Source organism: Pteropus medius, unplaced genomic scaffold (assembly GCF_902729225.1).
Source record: "Pteropus medius unplaced genomic scaffold, Ma_sr-lr_union100, whole genome shotgun sequence".
NCBI lineage: Eukaryota > Metazoa > Chordata > Mammalia > Chiroptera > Pteropodidae > Pteropus > Pteropus medius.
In genome coordinates, this window is record NW_024355327.1 from 3,096,729 (window position 1) to 3,109,074 (window position 12,346).

The 12,346-nt window shown below is 40.8% G+C and overlaps 1 protein-coding gene across 3 annotated transcripts in view; it reads right to left on the minus strand.

Annotated features, from left to right (window-relative positions):
• FLNB (filamin B) overlaps window positions 1–12,346 on the minus strand; it is a 130,508-nt gene that overhangs the window by 67,305 nt on the left and 50,857 nt on the right. For all 3 annotated transcript variants that reach the window (XM_039858540.1, XM_039858539.1, XM_039858538.1), the window contains exons 2-4: window positions 11,603–11,851; window positions 8,839–8,936; window positions 6,464–6,611 (exon numbers count right to left, since the gene is read on the minus strand). In XM_039858540.1, coding sequence (XP_039714474.1) covers window positions 6,464–6,611; window positions 8,839–8,936; window positions 11,603–11,851 — 495 coding nt within the window. The remainder of the gene's footprint in view (window positions 1–6,463; window positions 6,612–8,838; window positions 8,937–11,602; window positions 11,852–12,346) is intronic.

Consider the following 12,346-nt stretch of genomic DNA (forward strand, 5'->3'; position numbering starts at 1 on the left):
TTCCAGAATCTTCTTCCACGCCATCGGCAAATAGGGACAGTTTTATTTCTTACTTTCCATTATGTGTCTTTTACTTCCTTCTCTTGCCTGACTGTTATCAGCTAAATATAGTTAGGCAAGAGAAAAAAATAAAAGACGAAAATAAAAGGGAAAAAAAGTTTGCTCTGCAGAAAATGCCCAGGTATTTCAGTTGTACTTAATGGGAAAAATTAGGAAAAGTACTTCAATTTATCTTCCCAGAAGCAGAAGTTCAAGTACTACTTTTTAAAAAAGTTTTTCATTATGGAAAATTCTAAATCTATCTAGACACACATGAAAAAACTGTAAAGTGAAGCCCTGTGTACCTATCACCTAGCTTCAACAATTAATCCTGGCCAGTCTTGTTTTGTATCTTTACTCCCAACTCTTCCTTCCTGCCTCCTGTATCATTTTGATACAAAATCTAGACCTCATATTTTTCACCCATAAACATTACTATGTATCTTTTAAAAGATGTTTTTAGAATATCCACACCAAAAAAAATTTCCCATTAAAAAATTAACAAAAAATTCCTTAATATGATCAAATATTCAGTGTTCAAATTTCCAATTATCTTAAAAGTGTTGTAAATTTCTTTTAACAGTCAGTTTAAATAGGATCCAGATAAGGTTGATATATTACAATTAGTTGTTGAGTCTCTTAAGTCACATTTAATCACTAGGTTTTTCTCCATCTCTTCTTTTCCTTGCCACCAGTTTGCTGAAGACAATGAATCATTTTTTAACCATACTTAGGATGTGTATTAGTTTACTGATAATTTAGTTTAAGAATTGGTGGTATATTGTTATATAAACAGAAAAAGAATGGAATCAAAAAGAAAAACTGGAAAGGAATACCTCAGACTAAAGGAAGGCATGGGATTGGCAGTTGGGAAGTAAGCAGGCTTTTGATTTTTATTTTCTAACAATTTTCTTTTGCATAAAACTTACATTATGATCACATCATTTAACGAATAGATTTAAGCATGCACTTAATATATTCATAAATATATACTCCATCTGACTCCAACAGCATGAGAGGAACAACTAACTCTGCAACTTATCCAAGACACTGGCTAACAACCATGGTTGGTTAGGAGGCCGAACCACATTCCACACTCTGTAAACTCCCTGGAAGCTATGCTTACCACGCACAGACAACCATTCCCTACAATCACTCAGAACGAAGAGTGCTCAAGTCTTGCTGTGCAGTTAATGCTTCACACGGAATATAAGTTTTGGAAAAGGTTTCTGCTTAGCTCATAGATATGCACTTTCAATCTATCCAACCATGCAAGAGAGCGCACCACAAGGATCCATTTGTAGTTGTAGGTTTACCTCAGCTCAGCCTCTCCCCTTTCAACCCACTGGAACTAAACCCGTCAGGGCTAAGTGAATGGATCTACAAGGGGTAAGTGGCTGGTAACTGTAGCTTAGTCAATATCCAAAAGATAAAATAAAGCAAACCTCTCAACCCTTATAGAAACCAGGAGAGGAAATGTTCTCTATTCTTTGGCTCAGCTGGAAGAAATGGAGCAATTGTGGACACACAGGAGAGAGAGCAAGCTGTCCCTGCCCTGTCTCCCCATGAGACAAGTAAAATCTTAAGGCTCCGCCCATGTGGCCTCATATATGACCTCATTGCCTAAAGTGACCATTTTGTCTTCCTACTTACAAAGGAAAAAAGGTTAAATGTAGCATTACCGTATGCTCCAGCAACCCTACTTCTAGGTATCTACCCAAAAAAGTGGAAGCAGCAACTCAAACATGTACACTCATCTTCACAGCGCATTAGCTACAATAACTAAGAGGGAAAACAACCCAATTATTCCTTGACAGAAGAGTAGATAAACAAAACGTAGTAGATAAACAATTTAATATTATTCATTTTTAAAAGGGAATGAAATTCTTATACATGTGACAACATAAATGAACCTTAAAATCATGCCGAGTGAAGTAAACCAGACACCAAGGGACATATGCCACATATAATTCTACTTATATCAGGTACCTAAAATAGGCAAATTCATAGAGACAGAAAGTAGAATGGTGGTTACCAGGGGCTGAGGGGTAGGAGGGAATGGGGAATTACTGTTTAAGGTACAGAGTTTCAGTCTAGGAAGATGAAAATGTTTTGGTTGCATAATCCAAAGAATATACTTAATGCCACTGTCTGGTACACTAAAAAATGGTTAAATTGGGGAGAAAAAAAATGGCATAGATGACAGAGGCTCTGTTCATCCCTCTGGCGGCTGAATCAAAGTTGTGATGAAAACAAGGAGCAGCGGCAAGGAAAAATCACCTGAGATCTAGATGAACAAGCCATACAACTATGGAAAATCAAAGAAAGTACCCTGCAACAGCAGAAGGTGGGACGGGGCGAAGATGCAGGGCTGCCCAGTCCCAAGTGGCTGAGTGAGATGAGGTTATGGTGGCGGTGGACGCCTCTTAAAGGGGCCGTGTCCGCGAGTGGATTTTTGCGGTGACGGACTTGCTTGCTCTGAGCACCAGTGCCCATTTGGCTGCATGCAGGGGTCACCAGGGACTTACAGGGAGACATTGTCAGAGTGAAGGCCGATGTGAGAGACTCTTGGTACAGAAGTGTCAGCAGGATCCACTGTTCCCTATTGAGACCTCCCACCTCCCAATGCACCCGACACAGCACTGCCATAGTTGTGAAGTCATCAAATTGGATAACAGAGGTTGCTCCGCCCAGATGCTTCTTGCTGAGACTCACACTGGTGGAGGCAGCTGGCCTTGGTTTCTGATGTGGCCTTTTGAGGCAACTATAAGCACAGCATCTGTGGATTGCTTGCTGAATCTTAACAGGTGGCCCAAGAGAAGTAGAGGTTTGGGATAAATTTGGCCTGCAGCTGAACCCCTCTCAGGACTGTGCCACTGGACACCTATTTCACAAATCCACACTAAGAAAACCGGGAGACTTAGGAGTTTTGCATAGAAACAGACATGGAAAGGCAGCCAAAATGGGAACACAAAGAAGCAGAAACCATATGACAGAACAGAACAGAGATCCGGATATAATGGAGTCAAGTAATCTAACAGATGCAGAGTTCAAAACACTAGTTATAAAGATGCTCAATGAACTTTTGGGAAGTGTAGAGAACTCTAACAAAGAGATAAAAATGGAAATGGAAATGGAAATTATAAAAGAGAACCAATGTGAAATGGAGAACGCATTATCTGAGATGAGAAGTATATTATATGAAATAAACAAAGGAATAAACAAAGTGAATAAAGAAGATCACATGCCCTATCTAAAGGACAGGAAAGCAAATCAGGACACTCAATCAGAATGGCAAGAAAAAAGATGTCAAGACTATAAAAATAATTTAAGGGGCATATGGGATACTATTAAGGCTCCAAATATTCGTCTGATCGGCGTAACTGAAGAAAATCAAGATGTTGAACAGCTGTTTGAAAAAATGATGGAAAACTTCCCAAACCTGGTGAAGGAAATGGACATAAAACTCCGGGAAGCTCAGAGAATTCCAAAAATCAAGGATCCAAAGAGGCCCACATCAAGGCACATCATAATTAAAATGCCAAAGGTTAAATGCAAAGAAAGAATATTAAAAGCAGCAAGAGAAAAACAGATAATTACTTATAAGAGAACACCCATAAGACTGGCAGCTGATTTCTCAAAAGAAACTATGCAGAACAGAAAGGCCTGGCACAAAATATTCGATGGGATGAAGACCCAGCAGATACAACCAAGAATAATTTATCCAGCAAAGCTATCATTTAGAGTTGAAGGACAGATAAGGAGCTTCTCAGACAAAAATAAGCTAAAGGAATTTATCCCACTAAGCCAGTATTACAGGAAATGTTGGAGGGACTTCTTTAAGAAGAAAAAAACATGTATCAAAACAAGAATAAAGAATGGTAACAATTACATTCCTATCAATAAATACCTTAAATGGAAAAGAATTAAGTGCTCCAACCAAAAGATAGAGTGGCTGAAAGGATAAGAAAACAAGACCCCTACATATGAAAAGGAAGGGGATGGCGAAAGATATTGCTTTGATGGACCTATAAGGTATTTAAGTCAGACAGAGAAAGTTAAACACTATGATTTCACTTATATGTGGAATTTAAGGAATAAAAAGAACAAACTAATCCAAAGCAGACTCACAAATGTAGTGGACAATTAGGTGATGGACAGAGGGGAGGGGGGTTTGGAGGGCTGGGAGAATGGGGTGAAGGGCTAAAGAAGTACAAATTAGTAGCCGATGGAAAGTCCCAAGGATGAGGAGCATGGCATAGGGAATGCAGTTAGCATTAATACACTGGCTAGGTGGAAGGTCAGGGGAGGGAGGGAGCAACTGGGGGGATCATTTTACTAACTATATAGATGTCTAACCAATGTACTGTATACTTGAAACTAAATAAAATTTAAAAAATTTAAAAAATACACACATACAAAATGGTTAAATTAGTGAATGTCATATTATGTATATTTTACCACAAAAAACATACATATTCATACATACATATGTGTGTATGTATGTGTGCTTATATATGTGTGTGTATATATACATAATTTTTTAAGGTGTGTTTGCTCCCCAAGTACATAGCACTTACAAGGAGGCAGATAAAGGAAATGGCAATGACAAGCCACATTCCTGAACTGTAACAAGTCGTCCCTGTTTTAGAAAATAGCACCATGCAAGGAAATCATTTCACATAACAATAGGGGTGGTGGACAGCAAGTGATAAGGTTATTGCAAAGGGAGCATTTTATGACTTGATTAGATTCAATCCATATGACCCATTTGTTGACAAGAGATTTGGCTGTTTGCAGCTTTTTTTTTTTTTGCCAGTTAGGAAGCATAACCTTTAAAATCAAAGATTCCTATTCCAGTCACCACCTTTGGTATGGCTTAGAGAAAGCACTTTTGAAGTAAGCAGGGACATGCTGACTTTGGAGTGACTGCACATGGGGAGAGGGCTTCAAACAAAGTCCCTAGTTCATATATATATAACACAAAAGATTGCACAGACCCCACCCTCATTGCTAAAAGTACTTCATATGGCAAGTGGGTTTGTTGCAGAAATTTCCAACTGTCTTCTGGTCTAAATCATGCTAAAAGACATATGAGAAGGACCTGGACACCAAGATTGAGAACTGCACACAGTCAGCACCACTGCCCTGGTTGAGTGACATCTTAAGTTTAAGTTGACACCAAGCGTGGCAATGCTACCTTCACAAGGAATTAGTGAGTGTATGGGACATCCACAAGACAAGTGCTCTGGACTCTTCAGAAAGTCAATGTCATTAAAAAAAAAAAAAAGTTGGGGAAAATTATTCTAAATTAAAAGAGTATAAAGAGAAATAAATATTTATGTGAATCATAATCAGATCTTGGTTTGTAAAATAACAAAAAAACTATATAAAAGACAATTTCAGGACAATAGAAAAATTTAAAAACAAAACTGGATATTAACTGACATGAAATTATTGTTAATTTTCTTATGTGTGATGATGAATACTGTGGCTATGGAAGAAGATATTTTATTCTTCGGGCAGGCTTGCTGACATATTCAGGAGTTAAATGTCACCGTGCCTGAAATTTATTTTCAAAAAATGCAACAATCTTCCTCCCTCCCCCACCGCCCATACAAACAATGCACAAAGGGCAAGAGAAAACTATTATATTAAAATGAAAAGAACTGTAGATTCTAGAAGAGAATCTACAAGTTATTTTGTGTGTCTAAATGTTATGCCAACTGTCACTATGAAAATTAAGAAATATAATGCACTCCTATGGAAAAGGTAATGTGTTGTATGTACCTCAGTGTGCTTATCTTTATCAGAAATCACACTGGGCTGATGGTGAACTGTTCTCCTTTAAAAACTATGCCAGGTCCCAATCAGAACAACAAATGCCTCGAAATGCCTTCAATCCACTATAATGTTCTAAGCAGAATACTCCTGGCAGCTGCATAAACAGGATGTCTTAGCAAGGAAGTGTCTGCCAGGGGTTATCAATAGCTCTCACCCCATCTGGAAATCTAGGGCATCTTTAGCATAACCAAAGGAAAAATGAATCAGCAGCCAAATGACCCAGGCCCCTTCCCCCATTCCCTCATCCCAATGGACCATGACTGATTCCCCATCTGAAAAATGGGAATAATAGCCCTTCCTTTGTCCCAGGGTTAATATACTAAAATCACAAAGCAACAAACCCATCAGTCTCCATCACATTAAAGCACCAGCATTTCTTAAAGCCTAGATTCACAAAGCAGAAGATGGTCATAAACAAATGAACCCTTGGGTTAAAAAAATCTGACAAAGGCAGCCTGCAGTGTCTTTAAGAATTAAGCCTGTGCTTGAAGCAGGTGCCAAACAGATTTTGAAAATGAAGCCACATAATAATCTCTAAGACCAGAGGACAAGCCTCAAATCCAACATGACAAGTGCTTACCTCTGCCATAGGCCCTGGCTTTCTTGGGGTTGAGTTTGGGTTTAAGAGGAGCCCCTGGCTTGAGCTTGGCTTTGGGGAACTGGGACAGGTAAGTCATCACGGAGTGCTCATCCACATCTGGGTGAATAATTTCTTCAGGAGTGATAACCTAGAATAAGGACATGGTAAATGAATGCCAGAACAATCAATCTGCAACTACTAAAGATTTTGCAACTGTCTCTTAAACCAAACACTACAAATATTAAGATGTTGAGTCTACTTCTCAAGTGAAATTACATTAAATTGACATGCCAAGATCAGTGTTTTTAACCTTTTAGAGGTGTCACCATTCCCTTTGGGTGCTAAAGACCCACTCCACACAATTCTACATGTAATTTCCAGAGATGCGTGTCCACCCACACACCCACCCCAAACAAAAAAAGCCCACTCACTCCCGGGGTCAAACTTTCCAAAACATATAAACTACATCAAATGTGAAGGATGAAGAAAAAGTACACATGGAATTAGAGCATATTATTAGAAAACAAAAACACAAAAACTGGCTTTTTCCTTTGCTCATCTATACATTGTCTGCATCTCTGTTAACTCTGCTACTAATTTAAAGAATTAAAATAAAAACAAAAAGAGACAACACAGTGACAAATTAGTATGCGCCCTTACAGAATGAGTCTTTGCGTCCTCTCACGATTCACATGTTGAAGCCCTAACATGGTATTAGGAGGTGGGAGGTAATCAGGTTCAGATGAGGCCATGAGGGTGGGGCCACCAGGTCACGATTAGTGCCCTTACAAGAAAAGGAGGATCTGAATGTGCATGTGCCTGCTTGTGCATGTGCTCATGCTGCACTCCCCTCCCCGCCCCTTCTCTGCCAAGCCAGAAAGAAAGCCCTCGCCAAAAACCGAATCTGCTGGCACCTTGATCTTGGACTTCTAGCCTATAGAAATGAGAAATAAATATCTGTTGTTTAAGCCACCAGACTATGGTATTTTGTTATGGCAGCCGGAGCTAAGACAGGCCTCAGCACATTATGAGCCACTTAAAAAGGGGGAGGGGGTGAATTTCTCCTGATATTCAGCTTAGAAGCAAGATTAGTCATTTATAACCCATGCTGGACAGGCGGCCTCTCTGAAGGCATCATAGCCTTAGTTCTACCACCTGACCTAGCCCTAAATAGCACAAAAGACCCTCCTGCCACCAAAAAGAGGTAAGCCACACCTCCTGAGATGAACAGAAGACTCTGTGTCTCATGAACCAGGTTAACCAAATGCAGATGAACAATCTATGTGCCCAGCTTCCCTCATCGCACAATAAAAAAACACCAAAAAACATTCTAATGATTAGCCTGCAGCAACAAAATAGCTATCTGGGTTTGTACAGTTGCCTTCAGAACATTCCATAATATGTAGGATGTGCATTGATTTGGCATTTCTTCTAGGCAGCTCCTTCAACAACTTTATAGTGCCAACATCACGTGACTGCCAAAAGGTTGAAGATTTTAGGTTTAAGAGGAGATGAAAAACATAACACACCACTTCCTGAGGATGGAAGAGCCAAGAAATGGGCCATGAAGCAGAGCCGTGATGCCAAAACCAAACCAAAGGAATATAGGCAAGTTTTTCTCTCCCCCAAGGGATCCTTTTACAAAATACACTAAACTCAACTCTGAACACCAACGTACACCTTAATGGAGGCTGTAGTGAGGTCACGCATCCCGTGGCACCAGCTACCCACAACTTTTCTTGACGAGGGTTCTGAACATTGGAGTCATGGTGTTTCATTGTCAAGTGGAGTTTTATTTTTAGACTTCTTGGAAGGGCTTAGAAGACTAGACCTCAACTAAGCAATGTGGCTACTGCAGATGGTACTCAAAACTTATTAAATTTTCAAGTTCTCTTATTATATTTCTGTGGTAAGATTGTGGGCGATACAAATTCTTCTACAATTTTCATTGATTGTAGGTTATCCTGGTTTAAATTTTATGTTTTCCCTCCTGTGACTTTTCCTAAAATATTATCTTAAAAGTATTTTTTAAATAAGTAGAAAGTGGCCAAATATTGACAATTTCTTACAGTTCAACTTAATCATTATGATCTTCATTTGCAGTCTGGTGTCCAAAGACAGACTTTGAAATTTTTAGAACAGAAATACTAAAAAATTTGCTTCATGTGACAAAGAGTGAAGTTTTTTGGATGATCCACAAGCACCGAAGTCAATGAGAACCTATTTTTATGAGTAAACTGAGGAAGGTAAGAGCATGTCATGAGCAATACTGTTTGAAGGCTGATGCTGAGGACCCAAAGGGGTGCCCAAAGAGACACTGAAGCAGACTGGAGGGAGGAAACAACCTCGTGGGACATGGCATGCTGTACACATACCTGTGGGACACCCAGCCAGTCGTCTGCCTGCTGCATGGCTTCTCGTGCATTATCCACAGGCTTTCGTGGGTCCCAGGATTCCCAGTCTGGGCACAGACCTGTTAACATAACACAAAAGATGCTGTTAGTATTAGCTGCCTGAAGAGATTTTTGGACTTCACAGTGGTGTGAAAGCAGTATGCATCAATAAAAACCACACTCCTAATTTTGAATTCTGATCTTTTCTCAAGCTGGCGACATTTAGTTCGATACCCTCATGACAGCTGGGCGGTGACAACGAGATGATTTTGCCCAACTATAGGCTAATATAGGTGTCCTGAGCATGTTTAAGGTAGGCTAGGCTAAGCTATGTTTGGTAGGTTACATGTATTAAATGCATTTTCAAATTTGGATCTTTTCAAGTTACAATGGATGTATCAGGACATAACTCCATCGTTAAGTTGAAGAGCATCTATAAATACTATAAGGCGGGGGTCCCCAATCCCCGGACCACAGACCAGTATCAGTCAGTGCCTGTGAGGAACCAGGTCGCATAGCAGGAGGTGAGCGACGGGCAAGCAACCCAAACTTCATCTGTATTTGCAGCTGCTCCCCAGCGCCAGCATCACTACCTCAGCTCCACCTCAGATCGCCAGTCATTAGATTCTCATAGGAGCACCAGTCCCTGGCGCCAAAATAGAGACCACTGCTATACCAGTATAAGGGTTTTGAGTATGCAAGGGTGGAACTATTCTGTCTTAGTGGAAACTTCTCCTTCAGGATGTTATCTTCTTGCATTAAGATAAGAATTACCATTCCTTAATGGTGTGGTATAAATAAATAAACAAAGGCTGCAAAACCATTTGGGCCTGGAACCTTTTTGCAGGAGACTTTTTTTGACCTTCCACACTAACACTTCTGGTCACCAAATGCATGGGGTTGACACCAGCTGGGTGTCCTACTATTTAACTCAATTCTGACACTATTTACCTGGAGATAGCATCAGATCCCAAAACTTAAGGGCTCAGTCTCACAAGACAGCACCCCTCTCTCCACTTCAGACACCAATCACATATCCAGGTTGTCACTTAGGCTTCATGACTCCCTCCTCAGGTTTGATTACTTACTAGAGTGGTTCACGGAACTCAGGAAAAGTTTTACTCACTAGATTACCAGTTTATTATAAAAGGGTACAACTCAGGAACAGAAAGCCGGAAGAGATGCTTAGGGCAAGGTAGGAGAGGGAGCAAGAAGCTTCCATGCCCTCTCCGAGTGTATTGCCACCCTCTCAGGACCATCCTCTGTTCACCAACCTGGAAGCTCCCTAAACCCCATAGTTCAGGGACTTTTGTGGACACTTCAGTATGTAAGCAAGATTGATTGAACCACTGGCCATTAGTGATTAGCTCAACCTTCAGCGCATCTCCCCTTCCTGGAGGTCAGAAGACAGGGCTGAAAGTTCCAACTCTCTAATCATTGGTTGGCGCCCAAGACAACCAGCCCCCATCCTTAGGGGCCTTCCAAAAGTCACCTCATTAACATAAACTCAGGTTGTATTTGAAAGACACTATTATCATGGCTCTTATCACTTAGGAAATCCCAAGGGTTTCAGGAGCTCAGTGCCAGGAAAGGGGACAAAGACCAAATATATATTTCTCATTTTAAGTCACAATATCACAGTCTTGTTCCTGGATATATCTAAAAAGACTGGACTAGTATCTTGTACAATTTAAAAATCCATTTGCTCAAAGGCCAAAACCTAGAATTATCTTTAAAATCTTTGTAAGCACAAGGAATATAGGATTGGCGTGAAAATCCCCAGGTTTAAACTGAAAAAAGGTACCCTAAAATGCGTCTCTGGATGGAAACAAGGAAGAGGGCACTGGGAAATGAACTGCTGCTGAGCTTTGAGTTACTTCTAGATGACAGCAGCTTACAGGCTCTCAAGGAAGAACAAGGCCCAGAAGTCAGCCCTCCTTCCCTATCCAACTGACACGAGATAGTTCTGCTCTGAGCATGTTGGAAACCATTAGCTTACTAAATACTACTGTGCCCAGCACATACAGAGCACTCAGCAAATGGAAAATATCATTATTAGAGATTTTTTATTAAAAACAATTTTAGGGTGTACATATAAACACAGGCTCTGGATTTCCTATTGAGTATGTACCAGCGAATTTTACCCATTAATCTAAACCCTCTGTGAGGATAATTACTGCCCTGGGGTATACTCAACCACTCAGACAAGGGCAGAAGGCTCCAACTGGATCCTGACCAAGCACTATTTCACAGCAAGAGAGAAAACAGTGAAGAAGGCCATATATAGTCAACCCAGTGGTTGATAAAAATGGGTACTTTCCACTCAATTGAAGTTTTTAGATTTTCAAGCCAGGCCACCTAGAATGCACACATTTTTTTTCTTTGCTTGTTTTTGGGGGGGTTTTTTTGGGCCAAAGCCAACAGGAAACTAAGCAGCAACTATGAGAACAAAGAAGACTTTGGAGTCTGGAACCTAAACGCAAGACCTGCTCTAAACATTAAGGCCTTTGCTGGGAATTTGGATAAATAACTGAATTCAATGCTCAAAAAAGTCAGTGGATACACCTAGAAGACCTGCCATTGAAAAGGTAAACAGAGCCATTTTTAGTTCCTTTAGCTATCTTACAATGGGCTAAAAAAAAAGTAGAAATACACCAATCACAGCAAACCAAGCTTTCCCATTGAAAACCTAGAGGCTTAGGGCCCACAGAGCCCCATCCTGGCTTCGGCAGCAATGGGCACTTACCTGGAGCACAGCTGTCTACCAAGGCTCCCAGGGCTTTGCCATCTTGCCAGTTCTGGTTAAAGTTGGTAATGGGCAAGTAGGGGATCTTGTTCTGTATCCATCCCAGCAGCCTCTGCTTTGGCGTCTGCTTCTTGGCATCGTCATCCCCTTCATCCTCCCACACGGGCATGGAGATAGAGTAGTGGAGGATCAGTGTCCACACCAGGCCCAAGATGAGCTTCAGGTTCCCATCCACGATGGCTTTGCTATCTGGAGAGATAGGCACAGGCTTGGTCATCCCTCTGGGTTGCATAAGCATGAATCCCTGCTTTGTCAAAAAGTAAATGAAGTCCTCATCCGTTAGAGAACCATACTGAACTGTTTAAGAGTGAAAGAATGCAATGCTGGAGTTTGCTTCAAAATACTTGAGGGTGGAATAGGTGAAATAAGATTCCAAAACGTTGTAAACCAGTGACATTGGATCATAGGTACATAAGACTGCATTATACTGTCTCTACTTTTGTGTATGTTGGAAATTTTCCATGATAAAAAGGCTTAAATTTTTTTTAAGTGTCTGTATTGCCTCTGATGGGAAGACCTTTCACCCCATCCTGCTGCAGGACAAACCCTGGCTCACCATGCAACAGCCAGATTCAAAGGCTGGTGGCACTTCACTCCCACCAGCCAAGGTGGGGCAACCTCCTGCGCCCCACTCAGGACTGTGAGCACCTGTGGGGAGAAACTGAGCCTTCTTCGTCTTGGCAC